Source organism: Hyperoodon ampullatus, assembly GCF_949752795.1.
Source record: "Hyperoodon ampullatus genome assembly, chromosome: 17".
In the NCBI taxonomy this organism is placed as follows: Eukaryota; Metazoa; Chordata; class Mammalia; order Artiodactyla; family Ziphiidae; genus Hyperoodon; species Hyperoodon ampullatus.
In genome coordinates, this window is record NC_136930.1 from 18,239,061 (window position 1) to 18,265,286 (window position 26,226).

Consider the following 26,226-nt stretch of genomic DNA (forward strand, 5'->3'; position numbering starts at 1 on the left):
TGACATATAAAAGCTGTTAGCTGCTCCTGTAGCCAGCAGCACTCAAACCTTGCAGAGTTTTGCTCTGAGAGTTTTTAGTAAGACACACTCCTCTTACAAGAGTTCATGCTACAACCTAGCAAAGAACTTTAAATTTTTGGAAGAATACTATATTCATTTTGGCATTGTGCAGAGGTAAGCTATTTAGCTCAACAAGTTTATTTTGCATGCATTGCTTTTAAAGTAGCTCACATTTTAATTTTTTTAGAAATGAGATTGGATTATTATAACTTTTTTTTTTTGTATCTGTTCTGTTACTTGGTGTCCATATATGTCTGGGGGACATTATCAGCACATTCTATGTTATTACCTGTGATGCATTTTTCCTTTTCACTCTCAAGATGAATTTCAATTCCTAAAGATTTCCCTCTGAAAATAAATATGCAGTAATGCATTCTGTGGCTCAGGCGTTTGGGGTAAATGGCTCACATTCATTTTAGTGTTAGTAGCCATGCTGTTTATTTGTCTCTAGCTATAGGAAGTTCCTCTTAGGGGACTGCCTCATAACACCAAGTAAAATGTATAGAGACCACTACAGGTTGTCTTCTAGGCTTGAGTTCAGCATTTGCTTGGATTTTTTGAAGAAAGTCAAATCAAGCAATGATTTTGTAAATTCATACCCTCTGGCCCTATTTTTTTTTTCCTTTCATAGACCATAACTCTACCTTTCTGCTTTAAGGCAAACTCTGTGGCCTCTCCCTCTCCACCTCTCAAAATGATAGCAATCTCTGCCATCAGCAGTGCACTCCTGTTCTCCCTTCTCTGTGAAGCAAGTGCCGTCGTCTTACTCAATTCCACTGACTCATCCCCGCCAACCAATAATTTCACTGATATTGAAGCAGCTCTAAAAGCACAACTAGATTCTGCGGACATCCCCAAAGCCAGGCGGAAGCGCTACATTTCGCAGAATGACATGATCGCCATTCTTGATTATCATAACCAAGTTCGGGGCAAAGTGTTCCCACCAGCAGCAAACATGGAATATATGGTAAGAGAACCTTGTTTTCTTTGAATTCTGAGTGAGGACGCTTTACTTAAATTGTACATTAGGAGAATCTAAATAATTCATATGTTAAGGGATATGGGGTTTTTTACACCTTTTAACTTAGGGAATGTTCTTAAGTGCCTGGTAAACTTAAGTACTGTTCCATCATATAATTAAAAGGGAGGAAAGGGATTTAATTTTTTTGTGTGAGTTCCATAACCATTAATGAATCAGGTCTTATATAAGAAAGAGGTAAAGAGTGGGGTGTGATGACTGATCACATTTGGAAGGTCCACTTAAAAAAAATTCACATGGAACTTTTTCTGTGCTTTGTTTATCTAGTAGTCATATTTATCAGCTAAAATATTTTTTTGAAAATAATTTTTTTGAATTATAGGTTTCATGTGCCTGAATTATTCTCTGGGTAGGTGTCTCTTCCCTTTCTTGGACAAAGCTCTTCCTGACACTAATCTATTTGTATTCTCAGAGGACACGCTGACTTTTTCCTTCTTGTGATTTAATGCTTTGTCGTTCAGATAACAGTGAAGTCAGCACATTTGCACACTGTTCCAACTTGCCATGAACACATTCTTTGCTCTCTCTTAAAAATAAAAAATGGGCTCTCTGTGTTTAAATCATTTTACTTGGAAAGTTTTTTTAAAAAGTTGGTATTGAAAGGATAGATGTCTTTTTAAAGTTTCTTTGTTTTTGGTTCTGAATTTATACAAGGTTATGGTTTAACTTCCAGCACCTTCCAAGAGCACAGCTTGGAGCCTGTTTAAGGCAATGAAGACCACCAGTATGGTATTTCTAAGTTGGGGTGGGTATGCCAGTACCACTAACAACTCTCTGTAAGTGCTGACCTAAAATTTGGGGATTTCTGTCAGATTCTAAATTTATCTATTTTATTTAAATAAGCTTTTAAAGTTTGACTAATTGTAGATATCAGTGTCACAAGAAAAATAAAGACTTGCCAAATGTAAGAGAGTCATGGTTCATAGAAGTACAATTTAGACTCTATGAAAATGCATTTTTCTAGGATTTTTAAATGAAAGTGGAAAAGAAGATGTCATCAGTCCTGGTGTATGAGGGGCAATATAGTCTCATGATTAAGAATATGGAGTCTGGAATCTAAATGTTTGGGTTCAAACCCCAGTCCTGGAATATAAGCTGAGTGAATTCATTACCTAATTGTGCTTTATTTTCATCATCTCTAAGATGAGGATAAAGGTAGTATCTGCCATATGGGGTTGTTATGAGGAACGTATGGAGTTGAGGACTAGAACAATTAGACCAGAGCCTACAGAAAAATAGTGTTCAATAAACGTTAATTTTTATGGGTTTCTGTGAGCTTACTGTGAAAGTGCCCAGTGAAAACCTGTTCAAGATCTAAAAATAGGAACAATTACTCACATTGAACAGGTGTTTCTATAAGGTGATGTCCAGGTATAGAAAGGAGAGGAACAAACATGTTTTCAAACGTCATGCATTATGAGAGAAATATGCATAAGATTCTATTTGAGCTCAAAAAGGTATGCTACCCAGACTGCAGGTTTAGGGAATACTTCCTGGCGGCAATCATATAGCTATGCAGACTAAGGTGAGGATCAAGACAAATGAACCGGCTTTGGAGAGGACTTCACGTGGGGGTGAAATCCTAACTCTGCTGTGTACTTTGTGGCCTTGTGCAAGATACTTAATACGCATAAGACTCAACTTCCTTCTCTGTGAAATGGGAACAATAATTTATATGATAACCAATCAACATATAATGCAATTTATTATTTCAATAATATTGAGGGAAGAGGGATCATCATGAATAATATGGGGGGTACAATGCAGTAGAAACATATCTTAAAAAGCCACATTTTTCTAGTTATATTTTTTCCCACTGATCAAGAATTAATTCATTCCACATGCATTTATTAAATTGTTTCTATGTGCCAAGGACTTGGCTAATTGTTTCCATAGATGATCTCATTTGATAGCTCACAGTCTCCCTGTGAGGTTAATATTTCGATCCTCATTTTACCAATGAAATCACTTAGACACAGAGAAGTTAATGACTAGGTGAAGGTGGTTTGGATAATGAACGGTATCATTGGAATTAGAATTAAGGTCTGTGTAATTTCAAAGCCTATGCTTGTATTGGGGAGCATCCTTTCATTCACTAGATCGAGCAAATACTTCACTGGGGGAAACTGCTGGAGATGTCAGGATATCTCTGTTTCCTTATTTGCAATGCCAGCTGAAATCATATAGTTTTCATATTCTATTTGTCATTCCTTTCTTATTATTTGCTTTTCAAATATGGGAGCTACTACATAATAATACAGTGCTTGTTACATAGTAAATGCTTTATAAATCCTTCTTCACTTAGCAAAGTTAATGAGAAACAGTAGTCAGAATATTAAGCTCTATAAAGTAACATTGTCTCAAATTATCATGTAAATACTGCATATACTTCATCACACATGTATCTATTCACTTAATATTTATTGAGCATTTACTATATGTTAGGTACTATTCTAAGCACCCAGGATAAATTCATGAATAAAATAGACAATGCTTGGCCTCTTGGGTGGCAATCAGGCAATAAACAAGAGAAATAAATTACATAATATGTTAGAAGGAGATAAGGTTATGAAGAAAAATAAAGCAGGTTGAGGCTGGGAAATGTAATAGTGTGGTCAGAGAAGGGCTCCCTCAGATGTCCTGGAGGAAGGTGAGGGAGTAAGCTGCACTGATAGATGAGGGAAGACCATTCCAGACGGAGGGAAGAGAGTGGGCAAACTCCCTGAGGTGGGGGGAGAAGAACAGATTACTTCAGTTAGAAAAATGTGCTCAATTTAGTGAACTCCTAAGTCTCTGTGAGTAAATTGACCAACTGAAATAATTCATTGGATCCCTCATGCAGACTCAGAGAAACTTTGAGAGAAATAAAATCTAACAGGTCAAGCAGGAATGTCAGTAACTTTAACCTCCAGGCCAGGTGAAAAATACAGATCTCAGTTGAACACTGTCACTTTTATTTTAATTTGTTTAACATTGCTTTGGAATGTGAACAATTCGAAAGTGAGTTCAATTCCTAACCTCAAATAGGGACCTCAAAAGCTTAGGACACTCACCTCAGTATGGCTACCAGCCCTGTGTTCAAACTGTCCCCATCAGTGGGTGATATCACCATGGGAGCCTCATAGAAGATGGTCTTCAGCTCAGGGTTCTCTCTATTTTTTTTAAATTAATTTTTTTGGAGTATGGTGGCTTTACAGTGTTGTGTTAGCCTCCACCGCACAACAAAATGAAACAGCCATGCACATACAGATATCCCCTCCCTTTTTGACTTCCCTCCCATTTAGGTCACCACAGTGCATTAGGTAGAGTTCCCTGTGCTATATGGTACATTCCCATCAGTTGTCTATTTTATACATAGTATCAATAATATATATGTATCAATCCCAGTCTCCCAATTCCTCCCACTCCACCCCTTTCCCCCTTGGTATCAGGGCTGTTTCTAATTGCACCAGCCTGATTTGCAATCCCCTTCATTCACAACTTTACTCTCTGAGCCTTTTCCCACGCCATTTCCTCACCTTCTAATGTCTCCTCCTTAACTTATTCCAATATTTATAATCCTACCCTTCAAGTTTTATGTAAGAATGTTGTGTCCTTCATTGATATTTCTTACATTCACAGCCATATTTGATTTCTCCTTCTTTTGAACCACTGTAGCCTATTATGTTTATCACACTGCTCTTATTACATTCAGACTCAATTTACAGTTATTTGTATATTTCTTGCAATCTTCCTAATTTTACACTTTCAGGGTGCTCAGTCTATGTTTATTCACCTTTGTATAACTATTTTCTTGGGAAATTTCTTGTGTATAGACAGTATCAACCATTATTTGGTGGATTTGAAATCCCTACGAATTGTTACATGTTTATAACTTGAATCAAATTTGATATTATTATTTATATTTAAAGTTCACTCATCATTTATAATAACATTTTATCCTGTGCACCTAAAATAAAAAAGAAGTTTTTCAAAATACTAAAAAAAAGAAAGCCCCTTAAAATTAAATGATTTTATCCTCTTTAAGTACTTGGTTATGTTAGTGTATGCTTGAGTAAATTAAGTGGACACAATTTGAACACTAGAGTGTTGACATTCATATTTTAGTGTATAATATCTTCTTTGGGTATATTGGTCATGATTTTCCAAACACTGTATCCTTTCAAAAAATAATAATATAGATAGAGTTTAAGATATGCAAGTCAAACTCTTGGCTTCTGTTCTATGATTAGTTTTTTGACAAATTTCCATAGCTCTTTGGACACCAGCTGTTTTTCATTCTTCCTAAGGGCAACTTAAACCATGACTCTAAACCACAGACCACACTAGTTTCTTAGAATAAGAATCATTCCCTAAAAGAATGAAATTACAAGACTCAGACATGGAGTAAAATTTGTAAGATATTTCTTGAATTTAAGGCAATTGAATAAATTAATTAAAAAAATGTGAAGTCCTTCTGTGAGAGGATGAGATCCAAAGATAACAGAAATCTTTGTATTTAAACTGTAAACAAAACAGGAAAAACAAGCAGGAAAAAAGAAAACCTTAGGCACATAATTCAGTATAAGACACTGCTGTGTAAGACTGATGTGATAAAAGAGTACAGACCAAAATACCATGGAGAAATCAAAGAAAGAAGAGGTAATCTCTAGTTGGCAAAATCATGAAAGGCTGCTTAGAGGAAGGGTATATGAGATAGGTGCTCAGGAAAGGGTAGGATTGGATGTTATAATAGGTAAAGCAATGAATGAACAAAATCGCCAGGAAAGAAAAAGCATAACACATTAGCCATGTTTTCAAGGATTTTGAGAAAAGACTGAGGATCACTTAATACAAGAGCAATTAGGGAGGCCATGGATGTTTTAGAGCAGGGTCAGAGGTGCATATGAGAAAGATGGCACTATGAATTGATGGAGTTTAGATTGGCTGTGAAGGTGACCCAAGAGGTGGCAACCACTGAATCAGCAGGGGCATTCTTTTTTTTTTTTTTTTCCTGCGGTACATGGGCCTCTCACTGTTGTGGCCTCTCCCATTGCGGAGCACAGGCTCCAGAGGCGCAGGCCCAGCGACCACGGCTCACGGGTCCAGCCGCTCCGCGGCATGTGGGATCTTCCCGGACCGGGGCACGAACCCGTATCCCCTGCATCGGCAGGCGGACTCTCAACCACTGTGACACCAGGGAAGCCCAACAGGGCCATTCTTTTAGTCAAAGGTGAGGAGGAGCTGGACACCTACACCTACCACAGTGACAGGTATGAACAGTTAATGGAAGTAGTTCATGAGAACACATGGTAGCCATCTTCATAGATGGTAGAGAATGGTGGAAAGACAGGTAGGGGACAGCGTGAAGATAATCATAGATATGAACTGAACAACTTAAAACTGAAAAAAAAATGTGTAATGTAATTTCAAGAAGCCAAAATAGCTATATTGATAATATGGCCTATTTCATTTGTTTGGTACCTGCAAATATTATTTGCAGAGCTAAGGGAATAAGTCTCCTATACTTTTCTGGAAAAGAGAAAAATACTAGTTACCAAGTCACAGCAGGTAGTAAAGTTACAGAAAGCATGACTAAAATGAATGAATGGAGAATAGATTAATCCGTTCTCAGAAATAGCCAGTAAAGTATTTGCCTACAGTAATTTATGTCTTGAGAATAAGGAAAAATTTGGATTTTGTTTATTTGGGCTTTGTGTGTAAGAGAATGTAGATAATGTAAAAGACTTTTTTTTTTTTATTCATAGTTGACAAAACACTTGTGATGTCTATCCTTATCGTTTTTTTTAAATGAAACCATATACTGTACCAGATGGCACATTTCCTCTCATTTGGAAAGGATAACCCAATTTTCTTCTCATAAACATGAGAAATTTGATGTGTCTAACCTAAATTTTTTCAATGAATGCTTTTATGACCACTAGAAAGCCTCCTGAGAACATTGCCAGCCAGCAGGGAACTGAGAAGGATTGCTGACAGGAAGGCATTTCTCCAGCACATTTGAAACTCCACATTCCTGTTCTCCTACATGTAGAACCTTTTAAGTGTCTTGGCTTCAAATGGAGACTGGGCACATTCTGTATGAATTTTCTTCCAAGGTGCATGTTGCGTAGTATTACTTACTTAGTATTGCTTATATATGAATGTTTAGCTCTCCACTTATGAAGCCAGCTGAAAGTAAGGACATTTTGTTTGTGATTGTTTTGAGTATAGGCTCTAAGATGTGCAAATGTAAAAACGTTAACATGATGTGATTCAGAACCTCACCATCAGTTGGTAGAAGGCAGAGCTTTGAATCACACATAGGCTACATATATATCGACCGTATTTCCTAGTATTCAACACTGCTTTTTTGGTGGCAAATAATATTTGACCATACGCAATGGTATAGAAAATTTTATTATATTCCTGCTGACTATTTATAGAACTTAGCATCATATCTATCCCACAGAGAACACTCAGTAACAATCTGTGGTACAACTGAATGAAGTCTTTTAACCTTTGCTGAGCATTCCATGTAAAGAGCACATGGCTATGGTGCTGAGGTGGGCAGGGGTCACTCAGTATTTAATCACTCATTCCACAGTATTTATTCATGTGCCTGGCATTGTGCTGAGGGATTCAGCGGGGAGCAAAAAGACATTTCTTGATAGGAAGTACTGTGAATGGATGAGTAAGTGGGCAAAGCAGTGAGCTGTGTGCTGAAGTAGAATAAATACAGGTGCTTTGGGATCACATGGGGCAAATCTGGCCCAGACTTGGACTGGGGGTAGAGATGCAGGGAAGGCTTCCAGAAGGAAATGATTTCAAATATTAAATATGAAAAATAAATAAAAGTTATATAGGCAGGAGTTGGAAAGAGGGAATATGTGGTAGGTGGGGAAGGGTGTTCTGGGAAGGTGCATGGTACCTTGAAGGCAGAGATGAAATTCAGTGTGGCTTGGATGTAGAGGATAAAAGAAAAAGTGATGTTTGATGAGGCTGGGAAGGCAAGCAGAAACTTGTTTGAGTTTTATTCTAAGATTAAGGGAAGTGGTTGAAGGTTTTAAGTTGTGTAATTAATTTGCCTTCAGAGAGGTCATTCTGGCTACAGGTTGAGAAAGGGATTGGAGACAGGCAGAAGTAATGGCACAGTCAACAGACTGTTATAATAACCTGGGCGAGAGATCATTGAAGCCTCAATGACATTTAAGGCCATAGGGATGTGACAAAATGAATCTGGGGATCAAATCAGTATGAGTAAGTGATTTATATGAAGAAGTGGCATGAGGATTTATATGATGGAGCAGCCAAGGAGGATGCCTCCATTTTTGACTAGGACAATTGGGTTTCCCTGAGTTGGAGAACACAAAATAAAGTGCAGGTTTCTGGTAGTCATTAAGTAGCTGAAGGTTTATCATCCAGGGTACACATCTACAGAGGTTGAAAAAAGTAGCTAGTGTGTGGGAGGGAACATTCTTTCAATACAAAGAATTTTGGTTGGGAATATGCTTTGGTAATCAGAACGGACCACTTTACATAATGGGTGTAGGGTAGTGTCATGGAGACAGCATGGATGCATGATTTTATGTCTGGGAATCTACTCAAGAATTTTTGCAAGAAAGTTTCATGTATCTTTTAAAAATAATTTTTTTTTTTTTTTTTTTTTTTTTTTTTTTTAAGAATCAGTGCTGAGACTTAAATCAACAGGACTCCAAGTCTATTTCAGGGGCCTAAATAGCACCAGGTCCATCTAGTCTTCTGACACACTCAGGATAAGGTTTTTCTGGAAACTAATCAAAGGACTTCAGAAAAATCGAAGTTGACTAGTCTGGCTGGTCTGGTGTCCTGCATTTAGTATATCTGAAAACAATTTAATAGTCAGTCAATGGTCATTAAATGGTTATGAACTTAAGATGTTTAATTGTCTATGAGAATTTCTGAAGAATGGCTTGGGAAGAAGGCAGGGAAGATAAAGACTAACAGCTTAAAATGGTCAAGAGAAATGTTTGGCATAAAATACATCATGGACGGAGGTTTGGAGGGTTGATTTGAATGTTTCCAGTCTATGTTACCCATAGAGTCTAAAATCAGGTACCAAGCATTTTTTTTGACACAAATATGGAAGAATGCCCCCAAAGTTGTGTGTTTAGACTAAACTTCATGACTCTTAAAATTTCACATCACATACTCCAAACTGAAACAGTCCAGGAATGTTGCTTAAGGGCACAATACCTTTTTACCCTACATAGTGCATCAAATTCACATTTCATAATTTCATTAAATATGAACATTCTACCAAATCTGTCTCTGCATTCCAGTGAGATCATATTTTCAGCAAGCAGTAGGTAGGCGGAAAGGCATCTGGATTCTTCTAAGTGGGCAACAGCAAGGTATGGGGTTTGTATGTGTCTCACAAGACAGTTTAACAATCAAGAAGTCAGTTTTTAGCTGATTGTAACACTGAGTTGGTGAAAAAAATTAACCACACATGAACATGTCTTCCTGGCATATAACTACAGTATTAAATGATAGCTGGTGGGTATTAATTTCCCAGGAAAGGAGAACAGTTGCTAGAATCTATCAACAAATGGTCTTAAAATTTAAAGATAAAACATATGTTAAAGAGGGATTTAAGGAGGGGAATTAATAGGTTTTAAAACTTCTGAAATGTTCTCTAATTTTTATCTTCCACTGTCTGATGTTATGTTGCCCAGAAGCCAGGTCCTTGTTATCTACACACAGTTCTGTTTCTGATTAGTTTGTTGCTTCAGGGTTTATCTGTTTTCACTTTATCTGATTGCCTGCTAAGTTGAGATTAAAGCTTGATGTGTCTCAAACTTCAGGCTGCCAGATAAGTGATCAAAAGTGCACCTCTCATTACCTCTCACTTTAGGCATCTTTCTAGTTCACAGACACCACCACTCTTCCAGTGCCTGATCTTCCAATAATAATAGCGTTTACCAATCTGTACACCCTGCCGTGCTAGAGCTGTGCTAAATTCTCTTCAATCACTATCTTGCCTAACCTTCACAACAGTCTCGTGAGATGGGGACAATTTTCCTCATTTAGAGACAGGAAATTTGAAGTTTGGAGAGCGTAAGTTGCTTCCCCCAGGTCCCAGAGCAAGTAAATCAAAATGATGAGAAAGCAGTTCTGTATGACAACAAAGCCCATGCTTTGAAAGACTGTACAATACACACTCACCTCCATGAGTTCATCTGCTCTTGAGCCCGCTCCACATGCATTTTTATCTGAGGACATCGCTGAATATTTGAAAGTGTTTCTTCATATGGAATCAAATCTTGCTTCCTGTACTCTTTCTAACCTTGGCAACCACATAGGAAAGCTCTGTATTATGATAGTGTCTCAAGTCTTTGAAGCCTGTGAGCATCTATGCCTTAAACGTTTGTCCCCCAGTCACCCAGCTGTTTCTAAGCCTCCAGCCCTTTTGTGTGAAATACCTGTACACACCACCTCTTGCAACCAGAGTATGGCCAGCGTAAGGAAGGTGGCATGAAGATATTTGCTTTCTGAAAATCTTGGAAAAGGTAAGAAGTTGTGCCATTAAGGGAATGGAAAATCAAGTCCCTCCCCGCCTCCCATGCTACCTCTCACATTACACATACACACAGGAATGGTGCCAGTTCGATCATCTTGGGATCTGCAAGCAGTATGGCTCTGAGCAAGGAATGCCTTTCACCAGGCTCTTGTCCTTGTTTGGGTTCCAACATGTGTGTGCTGTTCTGACAGTGAGGTGCCTGGGATTGACATGACCCAGCCAGCACAGAGTAGCGATGACAAATGATTCTCCATTTGTTGTACTTCTGTGGACACATCTTACAGTGGGTTGGCAGATTAGGTAGCGTGTGATCCTGTTGAGTCATATCAAATTCTCATGAACTAAGTGGCTTGTAGATCAAATGTGTATTTTAAATACAGATGCAATGTTATTATGGAAAAGGATTGCCTTGCTTTTAAATTTTTTTCTTTTTCCCCCACAAATTTTGAATTCTCAGAGAGTTATGTACATTACTTCTTGTATCTCAGTTAATCAAGCCATTTAGAGTTCCCTTGATTTCTGAATAAGGACCATGAATCTCATCTGTTCTCTCTACTCATATCCATGTCACCACGGACTACATGTTCGCTTCTCCTGGAATTGTCACTCTCAGAATGAATGATGTTGTCTTATTTGCACAGTAACATACAGGACAGTTGCTTTACCTCTCTCACCTGTAATTCTGTCGTCCACAAATGCACAGAACAAACATGCGCACAGAACTTAGCAGCCAGTGTCTGTGACAGCCCAGGCATTTTCCTGATGAAATGCTATTTTTAATTTTTGTCAAATCTTGGATCAACAGTATACCAGAACTGAGAGGAAGGATACTGATGTAAGTGCTTATAAATGAAAACTAACTTCCAGAAATGCCCCCTTCTTCCTAAACCTCTTCTGTGGTGTGAATATGGCGGGGGGGGTGGTGCGTAGGGGTGGGAGAGGAGAGGGGAGGCCCCAAGTCCTCGGCAGTCAGAATGACACTCCACCAAATAAGCTTTAGACAATTATTTCTTACCAGAAGAAGAGCACAGAACCACTTTGTAAGCACACATTCAAGGTCTCCCACTCTGAAATTTTGCTTCACTGAGTCCAGTTCCCTTGGAGATTCTGGAATGATTTTCCAGGTGAGAACTCTATAACGTGCTTTAAGAATATTTTATATCATGATTCAGGACACAAAACTGAGCTGAGGAAGATATTTTTTGGCTCAAATATCCATTTATTTATCAAAAGACTACATACCGAAAGACTTAATATGTTAAACCAAAAGAATTATTCCAGTGATAATTTCTATATTATCACAAAATTTCACTTGCATATTCACTCAGCACTCGTTTTCAGAAGACATCCTGTGGTTACTGTGGGTGAGCTACAGATGTCTGCAGTGTGGAACAACACTTAATTGGGAATTTACATGATTGACTAAGGACACTTCTCAAGAAGCAACTTTTAAGTAGCACATGTTTTTGGAAGTGGCTTTATAAAACATGTTACATACATTATATATGGATAATGGATAATGTATTACATACTAGTTAATTTATATACATTTGCCATAATTTATTAACAATTATTCACTATTTGGTAGTGCGTTAATTGCTTGTCTCTTTCCTAAACTGTAAAGCAGAGTCCATGTCAGCCTTGCTGACTGTTGAATTCCCAGTACCCAATACTGCGCAGCCCTCTCAATAAGCAGTCAGTTCCTAGCTGTGTAGATTAACGAATTATCTAGGATTCTATTGGTTGATCTGGAAATTTGCATTTCTTGCATTTTCCATTGTTGATAACAAAACAGCAGTCCCCATCTGGTAAGTTTGGTGTAAGGAGATTTGGGGCCAAGACAGTTCCAGGGTCACTCTTTCTTGCCACCATCCTTGTGTATTAAGATCACACATCTACGTAAGTGTAATGGTGACAATGATACCTCCCATCAGAGTTCATAAACTGTAGGCCCATTAACCATTCCAATTAGTAGTCATGTTTAATTTGCTCTGCAAGTGTTGAACTGTAGAGAATTTTACATTTAAAAGGCTATTTGGCAACATGTAGAAGTGGATACATTTCACATATACATCAGGATTTCTAGATTATCCTGAAAAGTTTCAAGGTTTAGAGACATTGTGCCCACTTCCTACTTTTCAGCAATTGGTTAAAAAGGAAGAGTCTCTCTGGGTGGGGAAAACTTCACTCATTTCCAAGTCTCTCTCTCTCTTTCATATAACTGTCCAGATGTCAAGCAGCAGTTGCATTTTGTCATCTGACACCCAATACTCATTTTCATTACTAGACCAACCCCCAACCCAATCAGTTGTGTTTGATTATATTTAAATAGCACTTTGGTATTTTCAAAGCACTTGACTGAGGTATAGATTGAGCCATGCATAGATTAAAGCACCGAAAATTTTTTTCCTTTATTTCCTAATCACCAATCCTGTTTAAATAATCTTACCTCAAATTCTGAATTTTTTTTTATCCATGCCTTCCTTAATTTATATATTAAGGCTTTATGTGTATGAAACACTCCCTCAGCTAGGAGTTTTTTTCAATAATCCAGATAACAAATGATGGTGGCTTCACTCAAGGTGGTGGTAATAATGGTGATGATCAGTGGGTATATTCTGGATAGACAGGATTTTGATGGCAGGATCGACAAGATTTGCTGACAGAGCATATAAAGATTACTAAGCAAAGAAAGAGTAAAGATGTCTATGGACTCTTTGGCTTGAGCAACTACAAAAGCAATTGGTAAACTTTTTCTGTAAAGGACCAAATGGTAAATATATTTAGCTTTGCAGGCCTTGTGGTCCGTGCTGCCACTGTAACACAGAAACAGCTATAGATAACACATAAGTAGGCAATGGGATAGATTTGGTGACTCCTGAACCAGAAGAAAAAGGGTAGTGCCATCCACTGATGGGAGGAAGACTGTAGGAGTAGCTGGTTAGAGGGTAGGGAGTGGCGGTAGGGTTGTGAATACTGGAACTCAATCTTGGACTTGTTAAGTAGAGGTTTAAAGCCAATAGGTGGATAAATCAGTCTGGAATTCAGTGGAGAGGTCTATAGACATAATTTGGAAGAGTACCATCAGCTTATAAATAGTATTTCAATGTGTGAGACTGGATGTGATTACCTAGGCAGTGAATTGATGAAACAGAAGAGAGAGAGAGGGAGAGAGACAGACAGACAGACAGACAGAGAGACAGACAGAGACATGGCTTGAGCCCTGGGAATCCTCCAGCATGCACAGGTTAGGGAGATGAGGAAGAATCAGCAAACATATGGAGGAAAACAAGGCAGCAGCCAGGGAAAAACAAGGCAAGGGTGGGGTCATGAAAACAGGGGATGGAAGTGGGTCCAGGAGGAGCAAGTGGTCAGGCATTCTAAAAGCTGCTGATAGAACAAATAACATGGTGACCAGGAAATGACCATTTATGATATTGATGTGAGCAATTTGGGTAGAGTGGAGGTAGCGGGGGGAAGCTGCCTGGGGTGGGCTCAAGAGTAGAAGAAGAAAAACTGAAAATTCTCTGTTAAGACAACACTTGAGAAATTTCATTGTAAAAAGAAGAAGAGGAATGGTGCATTGGAAGACGAAGATGAAAAGGGGTCAAGAGAAGTCCTTTTGTGTTTGTTTTTAAGGGCTTTATGCTGCTGGCAATGATCCAGTTCAGAATACCTCTAAAAAAGTATACTTATACATCGTTTTTTAATAGAAATTTACCTTTTCCACCTACATGAAAGGTAGCACTCATCTTACCTGAGGAAAGTCTTCACTATTTTCGTTTAAACATTTAAAAAATGCTTAGGACCCCACGTTGATACTTTGTGATATAATGTGGTCCCATATTTATGGTCATTTTTGAGGCTTGCGGGAATTTTTTTTAAATCAAGTACCTTAACTAGTTCTCTTTTAAAGTATAATCGGTTTAATATCATTTAATTAATCTAATTAGTGCCCCCAATTTCCCATGGGAAATCCTTTTCTCTTCCTGTGCTGCACCGCCCCCCCCACCCACCCCCCGCCTCCAGTCTTACCAAGGCCCATTCTTCCCTCCTGTCTGGTTTAACACTGGGTCATATATTCAGCTCTCAGTTTCCTTTATTGGCACTTCACAAGCATTTCCACTGAAAGGGAATAAACCCCAATTTCAAAACAAAACCACAATCATGCCCATGAAGTGTTTTTTAAAAGCTTCTGGCAGCCCTCAGGGAAAATAATTTTGTCATCACTTAATATCTTTTTAATGGCTCTTTCTCACTTCTATAAGTCAGCACTGCTTTCCCAATCTAACCCAGAAAAAGAACAAAGAGCCCCAGCTGAGTTATTTTTAAAAGCCAAAAACTTGTCTATCTAAACTGCCTTTACTTTTTATCTAAATATATGAGAAATGACCACATGTCAGTCCAAGAAAATAAGTGTCTATATGATATGCCATACTGTTTCCAATGCCATTGCTATCATAGTATCCATGACAATAACCAATTTAGAAATGTGTCTTCAAAAATGCAGTGTGATAGTTTTATTTTTTAGTATTTTATGTCTTTGAAGATGGTTTCCATGTGCAGAAAAGATTTTTTAAGAGGTCATTTTCAAATTTAATATTTCTTGTTCTCCTCTAATTTAGCTTCATTTACATATATTTTTGTTCTATTCAGAAATCTAGCAAGTTTTGACAATCACATTTGTTTAATGTTTGTTACTACTTACAAATCTAATTAATTTAAATTTTAAGCTGCATTTATAGATTTAACATATTTGACCTTTAGTACTTCAATTGGCTTATTGAAAATAATTTCCATATATTTAAATGTCTTAAAAGCCTAAGCAATACAGTGATTCTTAAGTTCTAAATTTTGCAATACTGTTTAAAAATTGTAACAAGATTTTCTTAAAAATCTTAATTTAAAACCACAAATATAAATAATTATTGATATATTTTATGTTGAAATTACAAGGCTAACCTATTGCTTTAATAACCTGTTGCCATATTCTCTGAACCACTATAAGTATTAATAATATCAAATATGTACAGATTCGTTACCTAGAAATATTTATCCTTTTTTTTTTTTTTTATTGCGGTACGCGGGCCTCTCACTGCTGTGGCCTCTCCCGCTGCGGAGCACAGGCTCCGGACGCACAGGCTCAGCGGCCATGGCTCACAGGCCCAGCCGCTCCGCAGCATGTGGGATCTTCCCGGACCGGGGCACGAACCCGTGTCGCCTGCATCGGCAGGCGGACTCTAAACCACTGCGCCACCAGGGAAGCCCTATTTATCCTTTTTTTTTTTTTTTTTTTTTTTTTTTTTTTGCGGTACATGGGCCTCTCACTGTTGTGGCCTCTCCCATTGCGGAGCACAGGCTCTGGACGCGCAGGCTCAGCGGCCATGGCTCACGGGCCCAGCCGCTCCATGGCATGTGGTATCCTCCCGCACCGGGGCACGAACCCGTGTCCCCTGCATCGGCAGGCGGACTCTCAACCACTGCGCCACCAGGGAAGCCCCCTATTTATCCTTTTTAACACCTTATATTTAATTCTTTCAAACACTTCTACATTTAATTCTTACGTTTGGAATTAAAAGATGTTACCCACTTGAAAAAAAACAGTATGTCATAACAAACAATGTTGGGTATATATTCTCAAGTAATTTTCAGGGTTGCCTTTCAGTTGGTCTACATTTCTTATTGTCCAGAGATAGTGACGGGTTTAAGAAGGGAGTTTCAGATGTCCTGGTGCCCACTGAGTTGTGGGTAACAGAACTTAAGGAAATGGCTGATAAAACAACCTCATCTTTGGGCTGGATCATATCACTCTCTAATTCTTCAACTTAAGGAAGTCAGTGATTTTCTCCCATGCTGAGACATTCTTTGACTCAATTTTGTATTTCTTTGGCTTAACCTCTGAAGACCTCTGGACTTGAGGAGGATCTGCATTCTTTTCATATCCCTCCTGTCTCTTGGAGCCACACTCTTCTAGCTATTGAAATGACATCAGTTTGAATTCTGGATGTTTCTCATGGCTTAATCAGACTATGTGGTTTCCACAGACAAGGTGCTAAATTTGTTTATAAGCAGAGTAGTTCATGGTAAACATTTTAGTCCAGAGGTAAATCAATCCGCTTACAAGCTGACCAACTAAATGGCTCGTAACAGCAAAGAATGGAAGAAAATCACGTGGAGCAATAGGGCACATATATAGGTGTATGCGTGCTCTGACACTGTTTTAAGCCATCTTCACTTTGTGAGTTATCTAATCATAATATCTAACTTCTATTAGCTCCGGTAAATGTTGTTTTGTCTCCATGCATCATTTTCTTAATTTTTGCCTAATTTTTAGAAGGCATGATAAGATTTTAAGTGTTCATAACTCAGTTATCTGTGAAAGTATTTTATCCATTTAGAGGGACAAGAACTAGAAATACAGAATTTGAGGCTAGCTGCATAAAAGCTGAATAAATATAAGGTGTTTAGCTTTTCTAACAAGTGATCATAATATGTTGCATATTTGCTAGTCATTCCATAGAATGTTAAGTAAGTACACACCTGTGACCTTTTTTCTTTTGCTGTATTTGTAGGGTATGATAGTAAACTTATTTCAAATAAATATCACAGATGTTCAGCAAAATTCAGCAGATAGATTATCCATTAAGCATCCAGAAATGTATATATTAGTCAAATGCTTAGGTGATTACAACTTCATTCCCTAAATTTGTATAAGTTGTTAGAATTCTTTCACATGGTTAAACTGGCAACATTCATCGTAATTGAGAGCTTATGGATAAGAAAGAAGCTATCCTTATTCGCTGTTTTCAACCCTGAAGGACCTTTCATCATATTAATAGATTTAAATTCTACTGTGGATTAAAGGGATACATCACCAATGGAGAAAGACAGAGACAGCAAATAACAGTAGATATGCAATTCCTAAATTTCAGAGCAGGATCTTCCCCGCTTTACAGGATGGGTGTGAGTCCTGCCTGGGGACAAACAGGCAAGAAAGAGCACAGGACTTTCTGACTTCCTCTGCAGTGGGCATCAGAGAGACAGTTGGTATGTCTCCCATGGGAAGGCAAAATGATCCCACTCTCTGTGTGGGACCTGGCCAGTGCTGCCAGGGTCTCCAGCATCTTCCTTCAGTGACAAGCAGAAATCCCTCCAATCAGTTTCCTAAAAGCAAACATGGAGAGATGAAAAAAAAGTGGTCATCTCTCCTCCCTCACAACTATCATCTCAAAAATTTTAATTATAATATCTGTACATAGAAACACCTAAAAATGTAGGCATCGGTAATGCTAAATACATGGTCTTCCTATCAAAATCCTTTATAATAATTTAAAAATGGTGCTCATGTAAGATATTTTTCAGGCATGAACTCTTTGGTTTATCTCTTTGACATACACAATACGTTTTAAGTATATGAGTAAGCATATAGAATTATATATGCTAAATTACTTTAAGTTTGTTAACTGCCTTAAATATTTTAAATTATTTTGTGAAGAATCTAGGTTTCCTCTGTGGTACGGAAAAGGCTAGAACTGAACAAGTCATAGGTCAATATAACAGATCTTCCTGATTCTGATGCTGGAGTTACTCAGGTATACGAAATCATGAAGTGCTGAAGAGGAAAGGGACCCTAGAGATGAGTTAACTGGGAGACAGAATAATTGACATGTCCTCAGTCGCAGATGATCTTAGCAGTAGGCTTAGGGTTAGAATACAAGATACTTTATTTTCTTTTTCAGTATTATTTGTGCCATGAAGTGCTGATATTTCAGAACAAGACTATAAGAAAGACTGTTTTTAGAAAGATTATATAAAAACACAGAAAAGCCTTGTTTTTAGCAGTTACTGTTCTGAGTGCACACCACTTCAATATGTTAATAATATTTAGACGTATTTTTTCCCAAAGTGACTACAATTAGCTCAGAGACATAATTTGTTGATGTTATTCCATCTAAAATTCTTTTGTGATCTAATGGTAATATTTTGCATTTTGGTGAACTGAAATCCATATTTTGTAAATCCATATTTCATTAAAAATATCAGAAGAATAAATACTAGATGAATCCATTATTAGCCAAACAAAATACTTTTAAAAGTTAATTTCAGTTCTAGAATACTATGATTTTCATTTATTTTGTGTCACTGATATTTCTGCACAGAATTTTTACAAAGAAAAGGAGAGGTTTGAAGTAATAATTCATAAAACATATCAAATGATTATTTTACAGAGCTAAGTGTGAAAGAATAATACAAAATATTTTTTATAACTGTAAAACAGCATGATATCAATTCAAAGGAGAAAACAAGTATATAAAGAGACACTAACTTTTAAAATATTATAGAATGAGTATTTTCCATTTATATACTGTATTTGACACTGATTACTTACTTATTAAAAGGGTATTATGTAATGTTTTGCCACATTTAATTAATCCACAAAATGGGCAGATTATATTCTGGATAATTAAGGAAAGTATATTTTACTATAGCTTTTTGAATGATCTTTCTTTTTACACAGACAGTGGACATATGGCCACTGTCACCATAGAATTACTCCAGATCCTTTCTTGATAATTCTGATTTCATGTAATTTTGTGAGTGAATTTATTTTAATGTAATTCTAGATAGATTTATGTAAGATGACTTTGTTTTTCTAATTTAAGACAACTTCTAAGTGACTAACAAATCTTTTTTCAGGGTGGGTGTCATGGCCTTCTAGGGTAAAAGTGTCTCTGAAGGGTTCATCAATTTTTTTTTCCTATTTTATTTCAAAGTCACTAAATTAATTTCCTTTCACTTAAATATATTGTTACATTAAGTAAATCTATGTTTCCAGCTCATAACAATTAAAAGTTCTAATATTATTACTATCAAATATTCATATGATATAAATTATCATTTATATCATATTATAATTTAATATAGTTTGACACTTAAAAGTTGGAATAAATTCAAATCAAAACCACAGTGAGACATCATCTCACACCTGTTAGAATGACTATTGTCAAAAAGTCAAGAAATAACAAGTGTTGGTGAGGATGTGGAGAAAAGGGAACCTTGGGCACTGTTGGTGGGAATGTAAATTGGTACAGCCACTATGGAAAACAATATAGAGTGTCCTCAAAAAATTAAAATAGAACTACCATATGATATAGCAATTCCACTTCTAGGTTATTAGTCTGGAAACTAAACTACTAACTCAAAAAGATACCTTCACCCCAATGTTCATAGCAGCACTATTTACAATAGCCAAGATATGGGGGCTTCCCTGGTGGCGCAGTGGTTGAGAATCTGCCTGCTGATGCAGGGGATACGGGTTCGTGCCCTGGTCCAGGAGGATCCCACATGCCGCGGAGCGGCTGGGCCCGTGGGCCATGGCTGCTGAGCCTGCGCGTCCGGAGCCTGTGCTCCGCAATGGGAGAGGCCACAACAGTGAGAGGCCCGCGTACCGCAAAAAAAATAAAGATATGGAAGCAGCCTAATTGTCCGTCAACAAATAAGCAGATAAATGGCATATTATTCAGCCATAATAAACAAGGAAATCTTGCCATTTGTGACAACATGGATGGAACTTAAGGGCATTATGGTAAGTGAAATAAGTCAGAAAGAGACAAATAACTTATGATCTCATATATATGGGGAATCTAAAAACAACAACAACAAAAACAATACTGAACTCATAGATCTAGAGAGCAGATAGGTGGCTACCAGAGGCTGGGGGGTGGGGTGTGTGAAATATGTGAAGGTGGTTAAAAGGTACAAACTTTCAGTTATAAAATAAATCCTGAGGATGTAATATACAGCATGGTGACTACAGTTAATAATACTGTATTGTATATTTGAGTGCTGCTAAGAGAATACATCTTAAAAGTTCTCTTCACAAGAAAATAAATTTGTAACTGTTTGTGGTTATGGATGTTAACTAGACTTATTGTGGTGATCATTTCACAATATATATGTACATAAAAATCATTAAGTTGTACACCTGAAACTAATAATGTTATATATCAATTATATCTCAATAAAAAAGTTGGACTATGAGACATTGTTAATTTTGGTACCTTGATTTGAATAAATTTGATCTCATTAATTTTTAAGATATATCAATAGCATGGCTCCTTTTTGCTGTGAATAAACTCCAGGGAAATCAATTGACTTTGGTGGATTCAAACTTCAGTGGTCAGTATGAGGTATCTCCAAGTTACATCTGGATACGATATTTTTGTTAACCTATCCTTTACCAAAATTTATGTCTGGACTTTGGGTCTAGATGGCCCTGTAAAAACAATAAAGATTTTTGAGGAATAACAATATTGCACTGTAGAACTTTGAATAACAATGGTCTAAATTTGCTTTCTTCTAGTCAGGAAGCAGAATTGAAAGAACTTTAGGAAATAGTAGTACCATTTCTTTTCTCTTTTTGTTTGTTACTAGCAAACCCAGTAAATCTGAAGGTTTTTTTCACTTTCACAGGTCTGGGATGAAAATCTTGCAAAATCTGCAGAGGCTTGGGCAGCTACTTGCATTTGGGACCATGGGCCTTCTTACTTATTGAGATTTTTGGGTCAAAATCTATCTGTACGAACTGGAAGGTAGGAAGTAGTTTCACTGATACTATTTATCTACGCAACTTTATTGCTTATGGACTCCTAGGGTTAGTGACGCCAATTTCAAGTAATATCTGCAAGAGGGCTCACTATGTGTCAGGCACTGATGCTTGGCCTATGACTGTTTTAGATGTCTTCAAGGATTATTTAATTTTTGAAAAGGGCCTAGAAAACCCAGTTTTCCCTTTCACCCTTGGAACACCCTCCCTTAGCCTGTATTCTACCCTTACCTCACAGAATCTTTGAAAGGATCAGGCTGTATCCTGTATCCTATCTCCTCTACCTCAGAAAAATCCCTTGATGGTGGGTGGCAGAAGCCATTATTGTGTATGCAACCTTCCCATGTTTGCATATACCTGTATCTGTGTGTGTTGTACAAATTCAATATATTTACACATATGTGTATAAATAGGCACACATATGTATATGCAAGTATATGCAACAATGGATAAAGCTGTTCCCAGTAATAGGATAATTTTTCTACCACTGTGGAGTGTCATCATCCAATATTCCAAAGACTCATTCTCTTCCACATAGGGGAGGAAAATCAGGTGTACAATCATTAAATTAAAATAATTCAAGTTTAAGGGGAAAAAAATCCACACTGAGTCTAGTATCACAGCTTCTTTTATATATCTAATTCTTAATTGTATATAAGATTCTGATGGAAGAAGTTTTTGACATTGTTAAAAGAAGATAAAGATGATAATTCCTGAAAGATTTGCATTTCTCTTTTTGAAACAACCAGACACATACTTAGACAAATACAGGATCACTTGCTCCAGTCCTGGGCATTTTCATGCTTGGCTCTACTTGGAGGAATAGAGGATTCTACTAGGTGATGATGGTAATTGTGAGGGGTGGGTATGTTCTTGATTTACCATGAATAATCTGCAAAAGGACCAATTAACTTATAATTTAACGTGAGTCCACTATATATTGCCACTACTGTACTCTAAGTTGTCATTGTGTTTCTTCATATCTAGATATCGCTCTATTCTCCAGTTGGTCAAGCCATGGTATGATGAAGTGAAAGATTATGCTTTTCCATATCCCCAGGATTGCAATCCCAGATGTCCTATGAGATGTTTTGGCCCCATGTGCACACATTATACACAGGTTATTTTAATTGTTTTGTTCATTTTTGATTCATACTTTTAAAAAGTGCTCTTACTATTTTGGTGAACATGAATTTTCCTAGCTCCAACTTCAATAACAGTATATCGATTTACTTTCTCAGATGGTTTGGGCCACTTCCAATCGAATAGGATGTGCAATTCATACTTGTCAAAACATGAATGTTTGGGGAGCTGTATGGCGCCGTGCAGTTTATCTGGTATGCAACTATGCCCCAAAGTAAGTATCCAGTTGGATTCTACTTCTTGGAATCTTTAATGATGTTAAATATCTTCAGTCTGATAGATATTTTTAACAGGTAAATAATATGAGTAAGACTTAACTAACAAGCACTAATCCTCAAATCTTCCATCTTCTTGTATATCTGAAAACTTACAAGCTGAAAGGTTTCTTTTCACAAGGATTCTAGATTAAAATTGCAGGCAAGACTATTTGTTATTTGGAGAGCCACTAAATTCTCCTTACCATCTTTCTTTAGGCATGGTAATTATAAAATAAACATCTGCTTCTAGGCTTTTGATAGCTATATAAAAGGCATCAGGAAAGGATCTTCTAGGGAATTTATCAACACCACAGTATTCTCATCAATCAGTACTAGAATGTTGGCTTAGCTTTTTCACTAGGAAAGCAAAACAAGCCCTTCTTCTTTCTTTTAAGAGTAAAATTAAAATCACAGTTTACTTTTTCCATAGATGGTTAAGGAGGCATTCAGAATCAGAAGGGAAAATTTAAATGCTATGACTTCTTTTTAATGAAAGCTTTGCCATGATTTAAATTTCAGTACAAAAAATATTCAGTAATTTCTTCTTACGGCATGCATAAAAAGGTATTGTGAAAATTGATCAAAGATTATAAAATAGCCTCATATTTATGAACATTCTTTATAATATGAGGATAAGTAAGCATTTGTTAACATCTGATAAAATGCCTTTTTGATAACAATGACTCTTCGGATAAAATGTTCCAGTATTTATACATGAGTCTGTTCTCATTTGGAATAAATACTAAAATGTACAAAGGATTTATGACACTCCTGGTGTCTTCCAAAGTAAGTCCCAAACAAAGATTTTCTCCAGCTTTGCCAGTATGGGGAGGGAATGAGAAAATGTTTCACAAATAACTGCATTACTCATTTATATGGTAGTATGCCAGTGGCAGTGTTTTTGCAAAGTTAGAAAAATAGCAATTTTCCCGATGGTCCCCTCTCCAGAGTTATTAGAATAGTAAGATTTGGAAAGTAAAATGTGGCTGCATTATGATAAGCATTAAAACTGCATTTGTTTGATATTTTCAGTTTTATACTGTATATTTTCCTATTAAGACTTTAACCCTTCTTTCTGACATAAATAGGCCAAGTAGTACTCAAATAGTGAAAGAGGTTTTTTTTTTTATAACATTCATTTAACTATTCTGTTTTTGGCCATGATTGGAATTTTGTAATATTATTGATGATGTCTGATTGTTTTATAAGTCTAAGAGTTTAAGATATTGTGTTAGTATGCTATATTTGCTGTGATAGAGAACCATTCTTTTGAAACCTAGGCAATGAAGAAAGTTTTAAAATCCTGACTGATAGTTGACTATGTTTCTTCCAATCCCAGTATGAAGTTATCTCAAGTATAACTGTTTTTCAGGGGCAAAATAAAACAGAGAAGGAAAGGGGTTGGGGGGGAGACAGAGACAGAGAGAGAAAGAGAGAGAGAGATAAATGAGAATGAATTGAATTAGATGAAATAGAATAAAAATTAGAAGGAAAAATAATATAAGTTTATCAACTGACTGATCTACTACTGAATACAATTATCCTGCATTCGTGGAAAAGTTTGTAAAATAATATATAATAATTTTTATATAATAAAATTGTATTTCTAAGTTAACATTACCAAAAATATGTGCTGTGTAATTTCTAAAAGCTATGTAGAATAAATTGAAAAATATGAAATTAAAATACCACAGGCTGGGTTCATATATTTTTATAGGTTTGGGTAAAGATATAGAGGGAAATAAGATTATGAATGTAGAATGGGAGAGATTAGGATAAAGGAGTGAGCTGCACTCTTGAGGGATGGACCTCCTTGAATGTTCATAAGCAAACATGTAACATTACCAAAATTATGCTTGAGGAAGCTTCTCTGGAAAGCAGAGTGTAGAATAAGCTAGATAGAGGTGGGCAGCCTTGTAATCTCATCTCATTTTGTAATATGAATAATCAGCATACTTTTCATTTTACAGACAAATTTTCCTTTACAGATATTTTATAGATAAAAACTTGACTTTTCAACTGACTGCATAAGGGTATTTTCATGTCTGGTAGATGCACTGTATGAGTCACCTGCTTGGTCTTATTTAGGTCTTAAAGATGAGACCCACTTGTTTTGTGTTTTAGCCTTTACACTGTTTTCTTATGTTCAACCCTGACTTTTTACTATCTACAACCAAATTTTCTCCTGACCATTCAATTTCCTTCACATCACTGGCTGTATTGCTGTCTCTTAGTACTGTAGTTACTAATCACCATGCTACTGAGAATACATTCATTGCCTCCTTCCTCACAGCTAAAAGAGCTTAATAACATAAGGCATTGTGGCTGTTTTTAACTATCCTAAATGGTGAATTTGGTGTATCACTATAATCATGGCCATAATTACAGATGAAGAAAAATATTGATAACACATAATAATTCAGTTAAATAGGTCCAGTATTATAAAAAAAACTAATAGTATTACTAAAAATTATAACTATGAGTTTACATATGGGAAAATGTTTTGGAATCACTTATAATGGCTGCTTCTGTGAGCCATTATTCTCTTACTGAGTTTTCCATATCTCATGTTATGAATACTGAGAATCTAAACTATTTTTTCAACTTGAGAAAGAAATCCTTTGAACACTTACAACCTATTTTTTATGCTTGTAACAAACTTCTTGCTCATTTCACCGTTTCTAAGCATCCCAGAATTACATGTATATATTTTTAGATATATAATGGACATGTATATATCTATATCTGTATATACTTTACTATCTTTATAATAATATTAGCATGAGTGTTTAAGAAGTAAGTTTAAGTGGACACAGCCCATGTGCTCTAGAAGGCTGCTGCAGGAATGAGGCAGCTGTGGTGAGTGGACAGAGCATCAGGCCTGGTGTCGGATGACTAATAATGTCACCATGCATTGCAGTGCCTCACTTCTTATCTGTAAATTAACATAATATTAATTGACTCAGAAAGAAAACATTTTAAAAGTAAGATATACAGAACAAGTTACTGTAGAAATAAGAAATGGTTATAACTTTTAGTGTTTTTCTAAAACGACAGACTTCTAAAAATCTCATCACATGTCAACACGTAATCATATGCTTAAGGACAATCAGATTTTAAAGAATGGGCAAGTAGCACTAATGCTCTCTTCTTCTTTTTTTTCGAGGGGCAACTGGATTGGAGAAGCACCATATAAAGTAGGGGTACCATGTTCAGCTTGCCCTCCCAGTTATGGGGGGTCTTGTACCGACAATCTTTGTTTTGCAGGAGTAACGTCAAACTACCTATACTGGTTTAAATAAGCTTGTCTTTTCCTCCAGGAAATATAATGGTTTCTGGGAATCATAGGCATATATATATATTGAGTTTTGCACATATTATACATATTTTATCATAACCTTGTTTTCCTTTTATTATTCTTTGTATAAATTAGTGTTTGTCTATTATGTTTGTTTAATCCTTGGAGGTAAACAAAGCATCCATTTCTGTTTTCTGACCTCTAAGCCTAAATTAAAATATTGTGTATGTAGTATTGACATAGTTGATGCATCCAATTCCAAAACTTGTTTTCCAAAGGAAT

The 26,226-nt window shown here is 36.6% G+C and overlaps 1 protein-coding gene across 1 annotated transcript; it reads left to right on the forward strand.

Moving 5' to 3' along the window:
• Nucleotides 1-754: 754 nt before the first annotated feature.
• Nucleotides 755-25,948, forward strand: PI15 (peptidase inhibitor 15; the record flags this gene model as incomplete). The annotated part of the gene is made up of 5 exons (XM_079722575.1): nt 755-1,027; nt 21,114-21,232; nt 22,234-22,366; nt 22,488-22,603; nt 25,813-25,948. 5 exons carry the CDS (start codon nt 755-757, stop codon nt 25,946-25,948), a joined length of 777 nt encoding a protein of 258 aa, XP_079578701.1.
• Between the last annotated feature and the right edge of the window lie 278 nt (nt 25,949-26,226).